This window comes from Elaeis guineensis, chromosome 7, assembly GCF_000442705.2.
Source record: "Elaeis guineensis isolate ETL-2024a chromosome 7, EG11, whole genome shotgun sequence".
Classification (NCBI taxonomy): Eukaryota; Viridiplantae; Streptophyta; class Magnoliopsida; order Arecales; family Arecaceae; genus Elaeis; species Elaeis guineensis.
The window spans coordinates 94,396,899-94,419,635 of NC_025999.2; the positions used below are offsets into that span (position 1 = coordinate 94,396,899).

The 22,737-nt window shown below is 37.3% G+C and overlaps 3 protein-coding genes across 4 annotated transcripts; 1 reads left to right on the top strand and 2 right to left on the bottom strand.

Annotated features, from left to right (window-relative positions):
* Nucleotides 1–1,064: 1,064 nt before the first annotated feature.
* LOC105032226 (uncharacterized protein At4g28440) lies at nucleotides 1,065–4,719 on the bottom strand. Its single transcript, XM_073260266.1, has 2 exons — nucleotides 4,344–4,719; nucleotides 1,065–1,594 (listed from the first exon to the last, which is right to left on the bottom strand). The coding sequence occupies exons 1-2, from the start codon at nucleotides 4,594–4,596 to the stop codon at nucleotides 1,404–1,406; spliced, it is 444 nt and encodes a 147-aa protein (XP_073116367.1). The 5' UTR covers nucleotides 4,597–4,719; the 3' UTR covers nucleotides 1,065–1,403.
* A 4,208-nt stretch (nucleotides 4,720–8,927) lies between these two features.
* On the top strand, nucleotides 8,928–14,447 carry LOC105048371 (protein DEHYDRATION-INDUCED 19 homolog 4). The gene is made up of 5 exons (XM_010927671.4): nucleotides 8,928–9,212; nucleotides 9,370–9,509; nucleotides 11,615–11,692; nucleotides 11,816–12,099; nucleotides 13,964–14,447. The coding sequence occupies exons 1-5, from the start codon at nucleotides 9,131–9,133 to the stop codon at nucleotides 14,070–14,072; spliced, it is 693 nt and encodes a 230-aa protein (XP_010925973.1). The 5' UTR covers nucleotides 8,928–9,130; the 3' UTR covers nucleotides 14,073–14,447.
* A 738-nt stretch (nucleotides 14,448–15,185) lies between these two features.
* On the bottom strand, nucleotides 15,186–18,873 carry LOC105048372 (reticulon-like protein B17). Of its 2 annotated transcripts, none has more exons than XM_029265541.2 (8): nucleotides 18,260–18,873; nucleotides 17,973–18,138; nucleotides 17,788–17,862; nucleotides 17,571–17,712; nucleotides 17,397–17,478; nucleotides 17,265–17,330; nucleotides 17,005–17,127; nucleotides 15,186–15,498 (listed from the first exon to the last, which is right to left on the bottom strand). In XM_029265541.2, exons 1-8 carry the CDS (start codon nucleotides 18,810–18,812, stop codon nucleotides 15,380–15,382), a joined length of 1,326 nt encoding a protein of 441 aa, XP_029121374.1. In that variant the 5' UTR covers nucleotides 18,813–18,873; the 3' UTR covers nucleotides 15,186–15,379. The 2 variants fall into 2 exon arrangements, with proteins under 2 accessions (XP_029121374.1, XP_019707550.1); XM_019851991.3 differs by having other exon boundaries at nucleotides 17,409–17,478; nucleotides 18,260–18,871.
* Nucleotides 18,874–22,737: the final 3,864 nt, after the last annotated feature.

The following is a 22,737-nucleotide window of genomic DNA, read 5'->3' on the forward strand; positions in this document are numbered from 1 at the left end:
AGACGATTTTGAAACCTAATACAAATTTCAAAAGAGGCTCCTAGTTACCGACTACTCAATTAACGTAGAACATGATTTCAGCACATAGCTTGCAAAAAATAACTCAGGTGTTCAAATAACATCACATCAATGCAAGCCGGGTACGCTTGTTTGTGGCTAGCCAAATACCTGGCATCATTTATACTCCCGGATGAAACATGCATTGGAAATTTGGAACACTCTGAATAAATTTCAACTTTCCAAACTTTAACAAACAAATTGATTCTAAGATTTTGGACGAGGATTACAGGACAGTCCAGCATGAAGCACAAAGCAAAATCCTTAATTCCGGTGATCCGGAAAATATCAATTCCCATGGACTAACAAATATTACCTCTTGCCAAAACAATTGTTACCAGGAAATAAACACGTCAGTATCTTCGAGTCAAGAGATACCCCCATGCAACAACCAATTGTGCCCAACAATGCATTCCTGTAGCTTCAAGCGAACAGAGATACCCTCTTCTACCAGTGTAGCGCGTTATCCGTAAATTACAACTTCATCCACTTTTATTCGATATGATCCATGGAAATTATAAAGCATTGGGGGGTTTTTCATAACAGGAGCATGTTTGATAAGTTGATAATTTGTACTGGATAACCTAAAACATACTCTGGCCGCAAACAATAGAACATCATTTACATGCAAAATTAACTTAAAAGCTTAAAGCAAGAGGGCATATTGTGCCATGATACCACACAAGCAGCAAACAGAAACAGACTATAGACAGAATTTCTGTTATATTTAGTCATGGAAAAATGTAAGGTGGCAGATTTAGAAAAACGTAAGGTGGCAGATTTTCTGTTAAAAAATAGGCGACCATCATGTTCTATAAGGACACTCTAATGTCACCCCAAATAAAAATTGGACAGAGCCCAAATGCTTATCAACTTCCAAGTGTCAATAAATACATCCAAACCACTTGAAGTACTTAGACCTCGCGCTAACAGCAGCGTAGACTAAATAAGACAGATTGACAGCGACACTGTTGAACCTCAATAACAGAAAAAATCTAAAGAATGAATGGGAGAAGAAACAAACAGGTGTTATTAATATCAGATTGTTTACTTCAAGTTCTGCAGATATCTATACGCATATAAAAAGACATAACATCCACTGTTCCATGTACAGCCCCATCCATAATCCATACCAAAACTACAACTGATGTTAAACAATGACATGTTAGCAAACGACAAAAGCATCACGAGCTCCAGTGAGATTTTGAGGGACTTAGACTGTTATTTTATTGAAACTTTATACCTTGATATCTATGGACCACGGAGACTGAATGAAACTAGCCAAAAAAGGCTTTGAAAGCTCAAAGCCTTCTTCTGCATTAGAAAGGTTATCTGCAAGAGGAACATCACTCTTCTACTACATTCACCAGCTCGTACTCCACTAGAGATAAATTATTGTCCTCCTTCACTGTAAAAGTTGCAGGTTCACCAACCTCCACACGACCCCACTTGTCAACTGCCAGCCTCATATGATTCTTGAACATATCAATCTTTGCATTCCGCAGGATCACGGTCATGCCAGCTTTCATCAAATCAACTGACAAATGATACAAAAAAAGATTACTTCAATGACACAAGAAGATTATATGCTTTCAAGAACTTTATCTTCAATAAATGCATGACTTGCTGCTGAATCTTAGATTCTTGTTCCATCATACTACTACAAGGCGGGCTAGCCCACATGTTCGAAGGCCTGCAATTAGACCACAGGCTGCAACTCAAGCTGCAAGGCCCTTGCAACTGAAGCCCAACCTGTGGTAGGTTGTCTTGCAACGAAATTGGCTGCTGGACGACTTATAGGGCAAGTGCTTCCATAACCTTGAGGTCATAGGTTCAATCCCATCTCCACAACACTTCTAATACTACTATGACACTGCCATAATAATACAATATAACAATAATCACATAATAATTATAATATGAATGTTATCATAATATAATATAATCATTATAGTCTGTCCATATTGATTACCAAATTTCTTTAACATAGATATACAATACATCATTATAGAAAATTCTAATAGTACATTAGAATATCATCAAGTTAAAAAAGCAGACATAAACCCAACCAATATATTTCATAGGAACCTGAATCCCATCAATGCAGTTAATAAATATATTTAAAGAAACAAAGAATATGAGTAGAGGCTGAGTCAATGTTGAGGAGGTGTTAGCTTTTGTGTGTTTGTGTGTGTGTGTGTGTGTGTGCGTGAGAGAGAGAGAGAGAGAGAGAGAGAGAGGGAGGGAGGAGGAGGGGGGGATAAGGGATCAAAACCTTGTTGCAAGAGAGAAGCATGGAGTGTGCCTCTCAGACTACCCCTCACACTTGAATTATATAATTTCTTCCCCCTCTAACCATAGTTCAGTTGGCAAAACCAACATGATAATGAAAAATCTTCATCTAGACCTAATTATTGAGGCTAGCTTGTGTGAGTTCTTAGGTTCAGTTTAAAAATTACCATTCCTAGAAACATGCATCATTGATAAAATGAAAAAGTACAGGTTTTAACAAAACTTTTTGAAAATCAAGTAGCTTCAAATTTCACCTGCTCAACCATTTTGTTTCACATAGGTGAATTGAAACTACCTGCATAAACTAGATTGAATATTTATTTGGAGACTTTAATTGAGAACACCAAATCAAAATTGTGTGGCCATGCACATCTCTCCTGTATGCATGCAAGTGTATCCATAATATTTGAATATTTAGGATAAAAAAAAATGTGCAGGTATAGTAATTTCTATAGCTAATTAATATTCATCAGCATTTCTTGGGAGTTTCTATGCAGAATAAAAAAGATTCACGGCTGACCTTAATGAACTATATTATACAAGTCAATACCTATAATGTATCCCTTGCCATTTAACTGCTGCATACAGTAGCTACTTAGACATTTCCATTATATGTAAAAAACTGATAATTTAGTGTAGGGCTGAAAGTTGTCAAATGCAAAATGTTCTTTACTTTTCAGCAGTCATGCAAGGAGCAATGAAATTGTTTGTACAGAAGTTACAAGAAGCATATCCCTCAAAAGCATATAAACAAAAGTAATCAGGAACCATGCACACCAAACAAGAGGAACAATTTGTATTAGGTTACTGAGGTTCACCAGAGCTGCAGTATAAACATACATGGCCTTTTTTGACAAGTTGTGTGTGTGCGCACGCATAGACATATCAAAGAAAACCAATTTATGGGCCATTAAGAAATTCATAGTGACAGATTATCAAGTTATGAATTATTCAATCAACCAGGAGCACATACTATAATGTTAAAAAAATCTCAAACCTAACAAACCAAAAATGTTAAGGAGCTATCTAACATCTTGAAGTCAGTTTGTTTAAATAAAAATTTTGATTTTTAGGCTAAACTAGATTGATTAGATCTATAAAAAAAATTAAAAAAAATAAAAAAGATTAGACAAATATTGTGTGTCATTGATTAGATTGGAGTTCATATATTTGTTATCAGAATCAGTTCCACGTGTTTACAACATTAGCCATTCAATGTAATTCTGATTGCAGCTCAACAAGGGTACACCAGCTCATGATATACTAAATAGTCAGACTTCACACAAACTTGTAGATAACTTTGATCAATTATTTTGTTTTTCTTATCTGATCGAATTTCCATGTTCCCAAAACTTAATCGTCCCTGGAACCCAAATTTAGACCTGCAAATAGGCAATAATGCATGTCTGCTCACCACGAAGTAACACCTCCAAGTTCTTTGATTTCTCTTTTCTCTTTTGGAAGATCAGAAATGGTAGATCATCTGTTGACAATAAAGGCATAGCATCCACATCCATACATTTTTCTTCTCACTATAAACTCTAAACAGAATTCCAGTAAACACAAAAGATTGCAGGCCTCCAACGTTCGCAACAATGACCAGGGTAAAAGAAGGATCTATTGATGAGGCAAGGTGACACGTTCGTGCCTGCCAAAGGCCATGCAGGTCCCACGTATCAAGACTAAGAATTCGATCAAAACTTTAAAAAAAAAAAAAAAAACGAAGGCTTTCGTCACTTCTCACAAAAAAGACAACAATCAAAGGAATCATATATAAACCCTTAAACACAAATCAATGAAGAGATCGAATGCAAACATAGCACGAGTTCTCCGATCACCTGATCAAGCGACCGCCTTTACGTCGCGTCATAGGTCTCCGCGGCAAGATCTAGGATTCTAACCTAGATATCTAAACTACAAAGTACAAGAAAAAGATTTCATTGCAAATAAGAGCTTCGGATAGGGAAAAGCAGTGAGGTGATATAGAATCGAACCCTGATCGTTACGGGCAGTGAAGACGATGGTGCCAGTCTCATCGCCAACGACACACTCGGCGATCCGGGTCTGGCGGAGGTAGGCGGAGGCGGCGCGGCCTTTCTGGAGGACCGTCTCGGAGCTCACGACCTTAACCGTGAGTGTATGGCCGCTCGTCCCCGGCTTCAGCTGGTCTACCTTCGTGAACACCGGCTTTCTCAACGCCGGCTTCGCCGCCCCTTCTCCCTGCTGCTGCTGCCCCACCGTCGCCATTGCTGCAACACCGGAACCCTAACCCTAGAAATTTTCCGAGAACGAAATAAAAACCCCAACCCTAACCCAGCGAGACGAGTCGACACTGACAGAATTAAAAAAGGAGTCTTTCTCTATTCTTTTTGGAAGTGGGTATTTCCAAAGAAGAAGCGACTGCCCTGATCAAGGACGGCGGATTATAATATCTCCCAGAACAGCTTTAGTTGAGTTGTGTCTTCAGCGATGGATGGTTAGAATCGGTTTCCCTTTCGTGATGGATTGGATTGAGAAAGGAAAAGATTCTATTTATCCTTGGTCGAGGTATAACTTAACCGGGCTCATGCATGAGAGGTTGACGGGTCGTATTCTTATTTTTACGCTCAAGCTTGCCAATTATCTCGTGCCACGTGGATAAACGTGGCACGAGACAATTGGTGATTTTTTCGGGGCCACTGAAATAACCATTCATCTCGTGCCACGTGGTTGTGGTGGGAATGCCCTTGTACCGAAGAAATTCGGATCCGGGAGGGGTTGGGTACTTGGTGGGGAACAGGAGATAAGGGTAAGATGGTAATTTTATTTTCATTGACCAGCCATTGACGAGTTTTGGTTGACCAGCCATTGACCAACCATTAACGCGTCAGGGTTAGTCGATCACATTCGCAGGATAATTTTTAAATTTTTTACTTACCGTTCGTCGAAATATGAATAGTTCTGGTTTTTCTTATAACAAGAACCGTAAAACAATTTATTAAATTTTTTGTGGCTTAACAACTGGGATCGTTCTTGTTTTGGTTTTTGCTGTAAATTCTTTACTCTGTATAGACTTTTTATCTTTAATAAATTTTGATGACTTCTGGACTTATGCTCGGCTGTCTCTTTTCTTAGTCAAAAAAATTTATTAATTTTATTTGGATGTATTTATTTCATTAAAAAAATTTATGGGAAATAATTTATCAAAAAATTGGAACTCGATCGATGGTCCGTGAGCTTGAAGGCGGTCTATGATTAGTCAACACAATTATGACTACAAATTTTTTATATACTTATATCGAAGATATGTATTTCTTTATCAAGAATGAGATTGATGGTCTATCAAGGTCTAAAATTAGCACTTATATAAGATTGAAAGTTTTTGTTGACCATTAAACATTTTAACCTTTGCAACTTACGATAAAGATAGTACGATGAAAACAGTGGTTAATTATTCGATATATTGCTACAAATCTGAATTGAAATTTTAATTTTTTTATGACATTTGAAAGACAAGGAAAAGTGGATAACAATGTTAGGAGAAAATTTTTCATTATTTATTATTTTCTGCTATAATATTTAATAATAATTGTTATGATAATTATTGTTTTGCTCCTTGTAAAATCATTCTAAATTAAATTGGGAAACCCTGGTGAAAACTAGAACCTATTATGTTCTTCCATCATTGTTGTTGACAGATGTTAACATTGCCCATAACGTCCTAAGATGGGGACTACATAATTTTTTTTTAAATACACAAGGTGGAAAATTTTAACTCATTTTTTTAGATGAATTGAGAAAGGGAGGCAGCTCGCTTGGATCACAATAATTGATACCTAAGTTTTGAGGAAAGGGCACTCCAAGAATCAAAGCGTGGAACCTCTAGTGACTAGGCAAATTTACAGCTAGTCTATTTACATCTTTCTCCTTGTATTTATCCTTGATTGTGATATTCTCTGCATTCTATGACATGTTTTTGTGAACGGTGCATTGCAATGCCACAAAATTCTAGAATCTCAATGCCGCTAGGAAAGTTTGTTAGTCTTTTTCTAGAAATGTCTCACTTACAAAACTATACCTCTCCTAATCTAGGGTGACCACTATCTCTGGTTGCTTTACATATCTATTTTATTGAAAATGACACATCATAAAACTTGAAAATAATTTTTTTTGAGAATTTGATCTTTTCTTGCTTTACATAGAATCATGTTTTATGAAAATCTATTCTAGCAAAATCTACAAGCAACCAAATAGTTAAAATGGTTGTTTACTGTCATTAAAAAAAATGATGGTTGCTAACTTTTCCTTCTAGTTACTATACAAGGAAGTAATAGACATCAATGGTTAAACATTAATTCTATTTCTCAATAATATTTTTTTTCTAATTTCTTAAAATATGGGATTAACAAAATACTCTATGAACCTTAAACTTGTTATTAAACACCAACAGATACATTGTATATCATTTTGAGACGGTCTCTTGATGTGATGCATATCTTATCTTGCAAATTTTAAAATAGATGTAAAAGAAATTAAAAATTATATAATAAACTATACAAAACTAAATAAAAAAAAAATAAGATGAACGATGCGCATGTATTATCACCACTCTCTCCTTCTCCATCATTGTTATCTTTACCTCTAATTTTTCTTCCTTTCCATATCCTATTGCTTAAATACTTATTCTGCTCTTGTAGCACCCCCATTGTGATCATTCTTTTCTAGATCTATGTAAAATCCAACACATTTTCTTTCTAACATACAAGCACTTTCCTTTAAAGCATGATCATCATAATTTTTTCTTTCCTCGAAAGGTTTGATCTGATCAAGTCTACCTCCAATCTCATCTATCAAAAGATACATAAAGGGATCTCTTTCTCTCCTTGGCATTGACATGTGGAATGTGGGATCGAAATGGCAGCTTGACAATTGAGCTCTATCAAGAGAAGATCTGATCCAATGCCAACCTAACCATTCCTTGATACATACCTGAGCTATATTGCTGATATATGATTCATTTTTTATTAAAATATATTTTGAGTTGAGATAAGCTATATTTTAAATCATTATTTCTCCAATATATAGTACATACGTAACTAATGTACATATAGAGCTTTCTCAGGATATGGATACTAATCCAATAGATCATAGCTACAAAGCTATTATTTTATTAATGTATACCTTACACTTTCTCGATACACACCTCACACTAAGATAATATGTAGTAAAAAAATATAATTATTATTAATACATAATATAAGTCAATGCTATACAAAATCGAGCCTCCTCGATGTTTCATCTATGCTAGCTTGATTTTGCGTACCTTCTCAAAATCTCCAACGGTAAACTAAGCTTGTTGTTTAGGTTAAGATGGCAATATTTGAGGTAGAAACCATCCTCAACGAGTCAAAGACTACATATTGATATCTTGAGATTTTATTAAAAATAAACAAGGGTGATAAAAAAGAGGGATGTATATGAAGAGTAATAATAGTTTATGACTAAAAAATTTTTTTGTACACCATAGGTGGTGTAGAAAATCTAACGTAGAGCACACCATTTTATCTCATTGGTCCATATAGCCATCATTTTTAATGTGCATTTAATGCCCACTGTTTTACTTTTTTGTTTGAAATTTTTAATAATGAAAATATTTTTATTTTTTAAAAAAAATTATGACATCTTATGTCTATATTATGACATCTTGTATACAGAAAGACATAATTTGATGCGAAAGATATCATAATTTGATGCAGGATGTCATAATATATCACATGATGTCATAATTTTTTTCAAAGAACAGGAGTATTTTTATCATTCAAAATTTTCAAATAAAAAAACAGAACTGCAGGTATTAAATACGCACTAAAAAGTGGTTGGACAAAACTACTCTCATTTTATGATATTTTGTGTGCAGAAAGTCATAATTTGATGCAGGATGATATAATATGCCAGGATGTTATAATTTTTTGAATCATTCTAGTCATAATATATCAGAATGTCATAATTTTCTATGACATTCTACATGCAGGAAGCCATAATTTGATACAAGATGTCATAATATACTATAAGATGCTATAATTTTTTTCAAAAACAAATATTTTTATTATTTAAAATTTTAAATAAAAAATAAAATTATAAAAATTAAATATATATTAAAAAATAATAATTTTATGTATCAACCAAATAAGATGATATATTTCATATTAAATTTCTGGTACACTAAGAATGGTGAAAATTAGAGAGGAGGGGGCTGAAGGACCCAACTCTGACATTTGTTTGTTTAGTAGGTTTTTGGAGGCCAGAGCATGCCAGGAGGCCGTCTCAAGGTGACACATTCGGGTGACCTAACCAGAGAATTTTTATCCGAACACGCACCCGCCTCTGGGCTCCACCCACCTGTGGACTCTGCGTCATCGTTATTCTGGTATCGCTTTCGGGTCCGACGGTGGGGTTGCCTTCCCTTTCCCGTTTCCACTGCATTGTTTTATAGAATAAAATGGGTCTTCTTTCTGCCATGGTGCCACGTCAGCACGCAGACACGGTCAGCGGAACCCAACGATAGCCTCATTTTATCGCCATCTGCTTCCCTCTCCCTTAAAATCTTCAAAGCTGGATCAAAATTTCCAAAGGAAAAAAATTCAGAAAATTGAAAAAATTACCGTAAAAAAAGAAAAACTTTGGAGGAAGAGGAGGAGGAGAGAGGGGGGAAGATCCTATATTTTGGTGGTGATTCGAGGGATCGAAATCTCTGCAGTCCGACTCCGATCCTTCTCCGCCTTTGTTTTTTGATATCCGGCCAATGGATTCCGATTGCTGGATGTCTCGCATCTTCACCGCCAGGAGGCACTACTCGCTGCAGCAGCACCAGAACTCCCAATTAGGTCTCCAAATCAGCTCCTTTTCCTTCCATTTTACGTTTTGGTTTGGGATTCTCGTAAAAATCCCTCCTTTGATCCGGTCTTTTTTTTTTTTTTCCTCCATGTTTCGGAGAAAACGAATCTCTTTTCATCGGTGTTTTTTTTCTTTTTCCGATGGTAGATCGATTCGGGCTCGATGATTTCGAGATGGAAGGGGAGGTCCGGCCGGACTTCTCATGCCCTTACTGCTACGAAGATCACGACATCACGTCTCTGTGTACCCATTTGGAAGACGAGCATCTCTTTGAATCTAAAGTCGCCGTGAGCACAATTCCTGATCCCATGTCATCAAAATTCCTTTTTCTCCCTTATTTACCCAAATTTGGATAGATTTGATATTTGGATCAAATGATTTGATGTTAAGTTTAAAGGTGCAATATGTGGTCAGTTTTAGCAGTTGATTTCCTCACGTTTAGAATGGAGGAAGCAATTCTTGCTATAAGAATATAACTCTTATAGTGGTCGAGCACAAAAATGGAATGATTCGGAAAGATTAAATAAGGTGACGAAAAGGTCTATTTATGATAAAATTATTAGCAACACAGAGCTCCGATGATGGTACTGAATGATGTGTATGTTACTTGTCTTCATGCCTTGATTTTCTCTTTGTTTTCACTTTATTTTCTGTGTGGCGGGGGAGGGTTGGGGGTTGTATAGTTTCCTTTCGTCGAAAAGGTTGCTGGTATTCTAGTTTGGCTTCTTGTTTGTTATTATTTTTCCAATCATCGCTTCCTATTTCCCTCATTCTACATATAAGTACTGGTGATTCAGGCAATGCTGCATGGATGCAGATACAAGACTTATAAAAATTTTATTAAAATAAACCCTAACTAGACTAGCCTTAACCAAGATTTCAATTGTGTTAAAAATTTTGTGGATAGGTTGGGTGATTTTGGAAAGAATGGTCTGATAGCTTTTTTTGTTGAATTTGCTACTGCTTGGCCTTCAACTAGACTCAACTTGCACAGTTGCCTCTACATGTTTCTTGTGAAGGTCATAGGAGTCATAGATGACCTTCTTCAGACATGCAAATCTATGTTCATTATTTTGAAAAAAAAAAAAGTAGAGAAAATTTATGTTTGAGCATCCCTTTTTTCTTAATTGTTCATGCTATACAATAATGGACAGGATGGTCTCACATGAGCAATGCATATGTCAAGTTAGGTGCCTGCATATAGATGATTCACATAGGTTTGGGAGAGGGTCAAGATATCCTTGTCTTTAATGAGCCTTGGCTTCTGATGGTTTTTGAAATTTCCAAATTATTAACAAAGTTTGTCATCAGGTTTACAGCATCATTGCACTCAACCGATCGGGCCTTCTTTAAGAAGTGAAAATCATTAATTAGTTCTTGAATGATATGCCACCATGTCTGGTTTTATTTATGATCCCTCTTTTGGTTAACATCCTGTTTTTCCAGTATTTATGCTTGATGCTCATTATATCTTGGTTGACCTGTGTGAATGGCTGCTATCTACGGTTTCACTAATTTACTTCTTCTTTGCTATTTTTCCTCTCTGCCAACTCCACTGAACTGGTTCTCTGCAAATGTTTGAGGGGCTTGAACATAATGTAGGATGTTGATCTAGGACCATGTCTGTATTTATCTGAGATCATGATGGGATTACTTGCTGAAGGAGTGTCTTGCATCTGAAAATATTTATTTGGCAGCCATAATAGGCACTTTGTTTGTTTGTATGCATCTCATTCACAAAGGATATAATTCAGAGAAAGAAATCAAAAGGAATTAAGATAGTATGCTATGATCTTATTCTATGTCGCAGTAAAATTATTTTAGTGGTAAAGTATACTAAGTACCAACAAAAGAGAAGTAAACTAGATGGACGGTCGAAATAGTACCATTTGCTTCTGTAGAAGTATTTATGAGCTGAATTTTTCACCAAATTCTGTCTGAAGTGCAGGCGATGCTAAATGTCTAGTGAGCACCACCAACACTCTGATTTGTGGCTGTATGAATTTGAAAACAGAATGATAGGACAGATAGAATGGTTTCTGAGTGTGCTATATATAGGCCAGTAAGTGTTTCACTTCAATGTGAAGCACAAACTAGAACTATGTTTCTTCTTAACATAAGCTTGTGTAACATCAAGAACTTTTAATGATCTCTTGGAGTTTGCCATGTTATCCTTGTACTTTTGTTTGTCAGGCTTTAAGTATTCCAGTCACTTTTATATATAAAGATCCTAGTAAAATGTTGTCAAAACTGTTAGGCAACCTGATAGAAGAACTTGCACACCATTTTTTTCTAGTTAATCTCTATATCTCTGCATATGTGATTGATGTGATTGATTGTTTAGTTATTCCAGTAATACCAAACAATTATACTAACCTTTTACTTTTTTCAGCCCTGCCCCATTTGCTCTGTTAAGGTTTCAAAGGACATGCTGAATCATATCACCCAGCAACATGGGCATCTGTTCAAGATATCCTTTTTTATTCATATATTTTCTTGTGCAGTTAGTATCAAATGTTATGCTCCTCCAATGGGCATATAGCGTTTTGTTAAAAACAAAGTCTTATACCCATTTTCTTTAACTAAGAATTACTTGCAGAGACGTCGAAGATTACGTAGAGTTGCTGTTCCTAATAGCCAGACACTTTCTCTGCTGGGGAGAGATCTACGAGAGGCTCATTTGCAGGTGCTTTTTGGAACCAGGGGCTACCAATCTGGCAGCACTAATGCATCAACTGCAGCGACTGATTCACTTCTGTCCTCACTTGTTTTGAACTTCCCTACAACTGAAGTAGAGGAAACTGCAAAATCTCCTGTTCCTACTGCGGAGGATACTTGTATTAAAAAAGTAACCCCTTCACAAACTTGGAAATCAAGGTAAATTTAGAATTTTCTTTTTTGCTTACAAATAGATGTGCTGCTCTCAAAACTTCCCGATATGTCCATTTTAAAGCTTTTAATAATCTGCAGCCTGATGTGATGCCTCCTTGTTAAGGATATGTGCTTTTGCGGGGTGTGTCTTTCATTGATCTATGCATGAAAGAAAAAAAGAAAATGTTCTGCTATCTTTTTTAAAGGAGGATTTGGTAGATAGAAAAATTAGTCTCACTTACCCTCCATGTTAATGCTATCAGCACTGTCAGAATGCATGCAAACTTGGAGATCACCCATGTTCCATCTTATAGTCATACAATATTAGCTGTTTAATGATATTGACATGAAACCTTTATATAAGTAGTTTTCCTGCATGCTCTCTTGGAATTTCTTACTTTCTGATGATCTACGAAATTTACTCTCACAACTACCCTTATTTTGAACAATGTGTTCTTATTTGGCTTTTTGGCATATATGTCCTTCTTACCTCTTTGCCTAACTAGATTCTTTCCAAGTTTAGAGGCACTCGAAGAGTTACTTCTCAGTTGAATGAGCTTAAACTGTGGGACCAGCAAGGAAGGTCTCCCTAGTGATCATTTTGGTTCCGTGGCAAGGTCCTCTCTTGCCAAAGTTGCTTTGACCCTGGAATTCTTATTACCAATTCATATAGGGTTAATGTCGGACTGAAAGCAGTATTAGCATGTTCTTAAACTTAAGTGGAGCATACCTTGATCCATGCAGCTAGCCTATATGGATGAGATAGGCCTTGTTGGCTAATGCTACAATTATTATGATGAATGCAAGTGAATCTTTCTGGTCGAAAAGGATATCTGTTCTGTTGGTTTTCCTAAGATCTGCCTACATGATTCGTATTGAATCACTCTTTTACATTGAAAATTTTGGATGTTGATATAAATTCACTAATCAGCATGTCTTTTGATGCGAACAATAAGAAACATCACTTGATATGTCCTTTAACCCTTTTTTTTTTTTTGAGTTATGCTGGTGACAAGTAAAACATGCACAGCAAAGTTGATGTTCTATTTCATGTGTAGATACCATCATTTTGGTATAGGCTTTTGAGCTTTAATTAAAGGTTTTATGACTAATGGTGAACTAAAATTGCTACTTGAAACAGAATTATCATAAAAATTAAAAGATGGGACCTATATGTTTGTCTTGTTCTCATGTCACAACATCAAAACTAAATTGATTTATCTTCTGAAATAAACCAGTTAACATATTAAAGGGCACAATCACTAACAGGAGTAAAGTTATTCTTTTATAAACTGTGTTATGTCATGATATACAATGTGATGCTGTTAAAGATTTAGCATATGAAGTGCTTGGGATCTAGAGAAATGAATAAATGATGCTTAGGACAACAGCTTTATTTTTCATTTTATACCATTTGCTTGCAAATGTATTCTGTACATGCCATACAAATGCCAATTGTGTTGACTTAACAAGCTTTCTGATGTTTACTTGATGTGGAAAACGAGAATACTTCTGGCAATAATTATCAAGTGTAGCTATAACCTGTTTTGCTTATCATTTTTTGCTGTGCATGAGACCGTCATAGGGCTTCAAGTTTCCAATGAAAAGCAATTCATTCGTCAATTCACTGGAGCATCAAAGCAAATCTTTCATTCATTCCCATGCATGCATTGAGCATGAAAATAAGTTTTTGTTTTTTGCACAAATACAATTAGATTGGACTATATCTGTGTCCTTTAAATTGTTTTATGCACAAATACACCGATTGGACTATGACTATGCCCTTTAAACCTTCTTTACAACACACAATTTTATCAGAATATTTAGTTTAGAACTCTGGTTATCTCATCTGCATTATTTCTTTTGGCAGTTTTGAATCTTCTCTGAGTTATGAGGAGAGGGAAAGAAGGCAGAAACAGGCAACTGCTAGGGCAACTTTTCTGCAGGAACTGCTGCTCTCAACTCTTTTTGGTGATTAATGGAAGCAGGGATGGATCGACTGTTGGCAAATGGGTCATCGAATCCACTTGCCTTCAAATGCATAAACTATGAATGAAGAGTTTTTGGTGAACCTGTTTATCAGAGGCTGTCCTGGGGTCCTAATGGCTTAGGTGCTCTATTGGTTTTTAAGAGACAACCCAGTTCGGCCTTTTCTAATGTTTATCATGAGGCTGTATTAGCAGAGTCTGCTATATGCTGCCTCTTAAGATGTATGAAAGTGGATGGTCGGTGAGTAATCTTACCATCATAGTATGTCTTCACTTACCTGCGACAGTTCAACATCCAAGCGGTGGTCAGTAACTTATATTGCTGTTTTTAATATGCATTTTATGCAAGTGCCTTGGAGTATGTAATGACAGATCCTAGCAATAGCTTGAGTACTGGCATGCCATGGAATATGGATCCCTAAACGCTAGGCATATTGGTACTAGGCTCTTCACAGCCTTTTCGCCTGTGTTCTTTTCCATTTCATATGGTTGTCCTTCTCCTAGCCTGACATTCATTCATCATCATAATACATCTTGCCCCCACTGCTGTCAGCTTGCAGAACAAGCCCTGTATGATTGTTCTTCAGCATCGCCTTGGGAACAAATTATATTCTCCAGATGCCTGAGGCCCTTGGCATGATCTTCTTAGTCTTTCAGCAAGCAGGACTTTGCTTCACTGTTTCGCATAAATCCTTGCTATCCCATTATTTTTGCAAAACCTAGCTCAATCCTCCAACATTTAATGATCTTCTATTAACAGTGCATACGGGCTGGAGGTTGAAATGATGGCAGTTTCCAATTTCCCTGTGCCATGTTCGTGGACCATGCTCATGGACCATGGCATTTGGATTCAAGATATTTTGCATCTTTTTTTCAAGAGATATGAAATAAGTTCTCTCTCTTCAAAACCTTGGCTTGCACTGCCTCGATTACTATGGTCAATTTTTACCGGTTCTAAAGAGATCTCACAGTTTCCTTCTCTTCAGATTCTTGGCTTGCACTGCCCTATCAAGTGCTATAATGTTGAACTATTAAAATGAAAGTGAATCATTTGTTCATAATTCAGACTTTGGAGCACAGGATGGTTATTTAGCTTCAAACTGCAGTGTGCTTTGGGAATGAGATACTATATGCAACAAACAACTCACTACAACCCTGTTAATTGTGTAGTCCATCTACCTCTGAATCTCAGCAATACATTATGGCAAGCATACAGACTAAAGGAAATATATGATACAGGCACACTTTAAGCTGCTATGTTCTTGGAGGTTGCCTACTCCAGTTGCATGAAATGACTTTTACTCTGCTAGAACTATTGCTTGCTGTTGGTCTGCTTCCCTGCTTTCCTTTTCACCATTCTCTTCTTCTCCCATTCGTTGTTGATGGTGATACCGGAGTATCACTACAGAGATGAATGCTGCAGAACGAGAATCAAAACAAGTGCTGGTATGAGGACACTGTCGTATCTCAAGCCAGTTGCAACTAGAAAGTAAACGTACCATATTAATCATCACAATTCTTAATGTCCTTTTTGGAATTATGAGATAATCATGATTGTTATTAAACTCGAAATTTTATGCAACTTAAAAACTCCAATAGCATAATAAGGGAGCCAGTTGGCGCCTTTTCTGATCATGCCCTTTGCCTCTCCTTATGTTAGTGAAAATTGACGCAAAACAATTTTCTTTGGAAAAAAAAAAAAAGAAAGAAAATTGATAGAACGCACTAAGTAAGATGCAGTTGTTTAGTTTCTCTGCCTTAAATGTTTTTTTTTTTTTTTTTTTGGAGAGAGAGAGATGCAATGGCCATGTATCTATTTTTGGAAAAAAAAAGTAGGGAATTTGCAAAGCATAAGAGAATTTTCACAATTTCCTGTATCTAATATTAATTACTAATGCATAAAAATAAAGGCATCGCATGCATTCACATGTGCCAAATGCTACAGTAAAAGATGAAAATAAGTAGTGCAACAACCAAGGGAAATCTCTTAATCATAGTCATCAAGATCAAGAGGCTTTGAAAATGTAACAGGTTTATAGAAGACGTTGTAATTCTCGTAATTAGTCAATGCAAAAAAAGGCCTTCTAGGCCCCCGTGTTTCACTCACTTGGACTAATTAACTTCCAAAAACTTTCATTGTTGATCCCTTCAACCACTTTACTCTCCCAACTTTTTATTGCATATCAACTCTAATACATGTTCTCTTAATCTACATCTTTATCTTTCTTCAGCTTAGTTATACAGAATCAGGCATGAACGCAAACAGTTCAGTTATCTTCATTCAGCTCTGAATTATTGGGCACCACAAAATTCCCATATGAGAAATTGAATGCTTTGATAGATATAACAAGAGACAGTACCAAATCTCTGTAGCAGGAGTAGTGAAGTTGTAACAGGTACAAGGACAAAAAAAATCACTCTAGTTACTTGTTGGTCAATCTATTATTTACTTTTAAACTTGCTCTAAAAAGAATGCAATAAAATAAAAACCTTTCAGTTTGAAAATAAGAACTTGCTTGCTTGAAAGTCAAGTCATGCCAGGCACCGCTCAGACACATTTCGATGCACAAACATGAAGGTTAGAATGATCCATACTGCACAACGAACTACATTCTGACATACGTATTTGGTCACATCCCCAATTCTCTGAATTCTAACAGGTGTCATTCCAAATTCTACAATGATGATGAAACCCAAGCATCTCATGTGTACATATATAGTTTAGCTACATCAAACATCACGACATGATGCAAAGTTGCAAACCCAACAAAGATTGACACTCTCAACCATCACATCATGTGCTACCGACATTAACATATATATGTATGTCATTTAACCAGCAATCCAGTTGTAACAAGGGCGAATAAGCAGCTGCATTAAGTGGAAAAAATTAATCTAGCTGGTGGGGATTTCTTTACAATACCTGCGAAGATGCGTGCCCTGACACTAAACAAATTCCAGAATACAGTGGCTGCTGATGCTGCTATAAATCTCTTGCGTGGGCAAGATTCCCATGCTTCCTGAATCCAATTTCTCGTGTTCTCAACTGACATATCATAAACAACTTCATATGTAAGAATTCCATCCATGAAATGATACAAGAGGCGTAAATCAGACCTCATATTTGGGACAAACGTCACTTAAAGTATGTAGTTGCATGGCTTGATATCAAATAATAAATACCTCTCCTATGTATTGGCTGTGAGTAGCAAGAGTACAGTTTTGGGGCGGTGAAACTCAAGAAAAAACCTGAACAATTTCGTAGAACTCAGTATGACATGTTCTGACCATGATCAACAATTAAGATTTGAGTACCATTTGCTATACCAGTTGCCAAAAGCCTCCACAGGGTTATCAAGTGGCCGTACTTGGCCCCAAATAGAAGAATAGGTGCCACCTGAGATTAGAAGTAAATGAACTTAGCAACCTAGGAAGTACTTTGACCCTCATAGTAAGATAGGAAAAAATGGAACCGAGACTGAAACTTGCCTTGAGAGTCATGGATGGCTCGCCAGAGAAAATCTCTTGGGTCTTTGCCAGAGCAGCATTGGCAATCGGCAACACTACTCGAGTGACACGAAGAATGTCCTCTTCCATCAACTGAAGGTTCCCTTTCCACTTCAGCTGCTGCCTGTAAAATTCCAAATTCAATTGTTCAATTCCTCAAAATAAAGATTAAAGAAAATGAATAGAGGGAAATAGGTACCTTTGTGGAATAGAATTTTTGAAGAAGTTGAAGCCCAAAATTAAGATACCCAAATGACAAAACACGGAGATGATACTGTAAAGAAACAAAAGGCGATCAGAGCTTATTGCCATTTCCCAATACCTTATAATATTCTGAACAAATTTCTGAAACATATCTTGCAAAGAAATGGTCATTGGACAAACCTGAAATTATAATCCCTCGAAAAACAAGAAGATAAGAAGAATATCGATCCGAATCCAAACCATAAGGTGGACTTTGCAACATTCTTCCACATTATCAGTTCCAAGATCCGCTCTCCGAGGCTGTCGAGCCTAGTCTGGCCATCAACATTCTCGAGTTCTGCTGCTTCTGCATCAACACATCCACATCTACGTACATTAACAGAATACAAAAATTCTGCCACTCAACCCATTAATCACTTGATCAGATTTCAAGAACAAGAAGGAAAAATTAAAGAATCAAATCATACTCGGCAATGGACCGGGAGAAGGGATGGAAACCACCAAACTCAGCCTCTCCTTCTGAGTAACCTTTGGCCGGCTCTGCCTCCGCTTTCTTGCCCTCCCGACATCATCTTCCGGAGGACCCAACTCCCTCTCCTCTCTAACGATCTCCTTCTCCAGCCGTCTCCGAGCCCTTCGAACGTTCCTCGGCGACGCAGCGGAAGCAGCAGCCCTGCTCTTTCCTTTCTTGCGATGGGCCACGGCCTGATCAAGTTTCTCTTCTGCCACGAGCCGCTGCCTGGGCCTCCGATGAGCAGAGGGGGAGAGAAGGAGGAGTTCTTGGAGGGAGATAGGGCTGCAAGGGTGGACGGAGAGGTGATGATGCAGCGACGCCGTGGGCTTCTTTCTCGATGGAGGGGTGGCGACGGGGCTGGCGTGGCTCTCGGTGTGGTCGTCTTCGAAGGAGACGGCGAGGCGGGAGGGGGTTCGGCTTCGGAGGCGGGGATCGGGGGAGCGGTGGTAGGGGGGAGTGGAGGGGGTGGGAGAATCCATGGAGGACGGAGGAGGAAGAGAGCTCATTGTGGACAAGAGGAGAAAACCCAGCGCAGAAGATTTAGGCCTTCGGGTCTCTGGTTGTGCTGTCTGGGCTTCACGGGGGCTTCGGAGTGGGGGTTTATTGAAGAATATAGCCGTTGAGGGCATAAAGTTTGAAAGATTTGAATCTGCGGAGGAGGGGCGGAGAGGGAGGGGATGGTGGGTCCACTGCGTTGAACGGTACAGCGTACCTGAAAGCGAACTTTATTAGTGGCTATATAATTAGACTTAGGACATTTCTTATATTGGAGAGGTCCACAAACCTTGATCGTACGTTAGGTGCGTCTCTTTTGTTGAACGGTTTCTGATGAACCCAGTACCAAATGTTGGTTTTGGTGGAGGCTATTTTGTTTGTCAATAAGAAATTCATGTGGAACGCCAAAAATATACAGAGAAAAGGAGATCATGTTGAACGGGTTCTCGGAGCCCTAGAAGCTTATGATGGCAACATAAACATGTCACGAGTCAGTTTCACGGAACTGACATCTGTACAACCCAGCTTGGGTTGACCCAAAGTGATTATTGATGAATTTGTAATGTGGATTGGATTGAGCTAACATGTATGCTTGGTTTCTATTGGGGCAAGAAATTGTCAGGTAAATTTTAATCTGGAGGAAACTGAAATAAATGCTCAAGCTAATTCATTAAATTTGAATTTTGGTTACAAGGCACCTAACCGGAAATAAGTCGGTAGGGTGGTCAATCTAATCCGACCCAAAGTATAGGGTGGACTTATCAATCAAAATTCTGTTGAAATAAAACTTGAGCTCCTTTAGCTTGAGAGTTGAAACAACCCAAATCTTGATTATGTTAAAAATTTCGTAAGTAGGCTAGCTTTTATTTCCCTCCAGGTTTGGGACGTGTCGGTTGTTCCAAGCTGTAGAGGAAATGATAGACTGTATTCTCTTAAACGGTCCATTCGTTGCACATATACGGAGGACGACGCGAACATCATCTCATATACAGACCTTCAATAGAAAGTTGCGGTTTATTCATTCTAAAGTCTAACTAAATTCAGATGTCTTATTTGTTGAAAGCGGTGCAACTTGGCCGTCCACCAGACAACTTGCACGGTAGCGCCTTTGCATTTCTTGAAAAAATTATAATAATTAGATAAGCCCGATTACAAGGACGCACATAAAACTTTGGCAAAGCTTCTCCCAATTTACTTAATATTAAAAAAAATATTTCTAAATATTTTAAAAATCAGAGAAAAATTAGAAAAAGAGAAACAGATAATGAGCTATTTGAGAACAATCTTTGACTAAGCAATCGTTGAGGAGATAGCTGTCAAGTAATGATGACAATAGTGCTGGTGTTGCTGCTCAAGGCAGTGGAGGAGATTGTGGTGATATGGTCATGGTGCCATGGTGGCAATAGCAGTGATGGTTGAGATAAAAAAGAGAGATTGTGATCAAGTGGTATGGTGGTGCTGGTGTTTGAGGTGGTGGAGACAATGGTTAGGTTTCGGGTATCAAATTTGGTAATGATGGAAGAATTGGCTAACAATGGTGTTGGTGGCCAAAGATGTGGAGTGGATGATCATGTACCATTTGCTAGAAGCCCAAAATGAGATAGAGAGAGAGTGGGGTAGCCAGAGAAGATGATGAGTTGTTGCTATCGTCGATGCCATTGCCGTTATCGCTCCTATCGTCATGTTCAATAGAGGCTATTGATACAAGTGGTGGGATCAGCATCGTCCATATGGGTTGGCTGCTCTAGTGGTGGGGATGATAAGTTGGGAAAGAACAAAAATAAAGACATGAGATAAGGGGGCAAGGCACAGTTCGAATTCTCTACAATACCCATTTTGCATTATAATGGATTGTATATATCTGGATAGCCACCATGTCGTTATTTTACAAGGCCGACAGCTATTGCTTATCTTAGTTGTGTTTGGCATCTCAATGCAAAGGCCTATATTCTTGAGATAAGCATAGCTATCTATTTCTTGAGATGAATGATGTGATGGCTATCTAGGTTTATGTAGCTCTTTACTGTCCAAAACTAGCACACAGAGGAATAGGACTCATGGAAAACAAGGATTCAAGCCCAAGAGATGCTAGAATCTCTAGATACTCCACTTCAAGTGGAGTATAAAAATACTTCGACAAAGGAGAATGCTTCTTATACTCCAAAAACCTCTATCAAAGCCCCATTAGAAAAAAAAAATCTCTATCAAAACACTTCTTCAATTTTTGAATAATAAAAATTCAAAATATCAAGAAATTATTTTGATCTTTTTGGATACTCAAATAGTCATATTTTATGTTTGGATGACAAGTAGTAGGATGATACAACCCAAGTTTAAGATTCTATCCAAATAAATACTGCAGCTACATTGTGCATCGAAGTAGAGCCCAAATTAGTAATCTCGATGGCAGCATTTGGTTGCCCAATTTCGGATGGAATAAGAGCTTATTCCGTCTTATTCCCTCAAACACCACAAAATCTGATGATGGGCCATCCTAGTTCACTAATTCCAATCAGTCATCCTTAACCCTCGAATACGGATTCCATGGTGGATGATGGAATTGGGTATTCTATGGTCTTTTATTTTCGGGGTAGCCATTTCATTTATGAAAAATAAAGAGGGGAAGGTGGAGAGAGGGAAGGGGTGAAATCCTATCTATCTGACTGTTTTTACTCCTTCATCTTCCTATCACGGCCACTGTTCGTGCTCTTTCGCCTTCTCAGTTGGTCGATCTCCATCTGCAGCCCTCCTCCCCTCCATCCCTTACTGCCTTTGTCCTTCTCTCGTTCTGCTCCACTCCGACGATCTTTCTATTCTGCTGCTACTACTTTCGATATAGCATTCATATTCTTCTTACTTGATTGTGCTATTTTGTTATGAGTAGATACTATATGTCTATTAATAAGATCTGTGAATATTGCCCTATGTTTTCCTTCTTGATTTTTTTGGAATATTGCTGTCGCATTTTTTTTTGTGCTATCCTCTTCTTGCATGGTATTTGTTCCTTCTTTAATATATTGTATACCAAGTTATGTTTTAGTTTTTCAAGCCATCTTTTCTCCTGTGAGGGCCAATATGATATTTTTTCGTGAGGGCTCCTGTGGTAGCATCATGTTCCCCCTTTGCTTTTAGTTTCTTTTTGACTTTGAACTTGTGTTATGTATCTATTTTTTCATCTATATTAACTTTTATACTATTTTATTTTTATTTTATTTTGGCAATGATGATAGGCTGCCTTAAGATTAAGCATGACTGGGAGACAAGGTTTAACTATATTATTAGTTTTTGTATCTTGTAGCCATGATGATCTAATGACATTAACTTTGCATGTCCTGAGTCACCTTCTAATATTTTTTTTATGCTTATAAATATTTATTATTTATCTTATACAATCAAATTGTAAGTGCTAAGTAGTGCAGCCCATTTTATACTAGCAATGGATTGTCTCATGTTTTTTTGGCATCTTTCTTTTATTCTATTTTGACAATGATGATAGGCTACCTTAAGATGGAGCATGGCTGGAAGACAAGATCCATCTATATCATGAGTTTTATATCTTATAGCCATGATGCTCCAATGACATTAACTTCATATGTCCCGAGCCACCTTCTAATATTTTTTTTATGCTTATAAATATTTATTACTTATATAATCAAATTGCAAATGCTAAGTAGTGCAGCCCATTTTATGCTAGTAATTGATTGTCTTATATTTTTTGGCATCTTTCTTTTATTTTTTTCAGCAATGAAGATGGGCTGCCTTAAGATTAAGCGCTGCTGGGAGACAAAGTCTATTTATGTCATTAGTTTTGGTAGCTTGTAGCCACGATGCTCCAACGACATTAACTTCGCATGTCCCGAGCCATCTTCTAATATTTTTTTTATGCTTATAAATATTTATTGTTTGTCTTATGCCATGAATTTATTGAGGCATGTT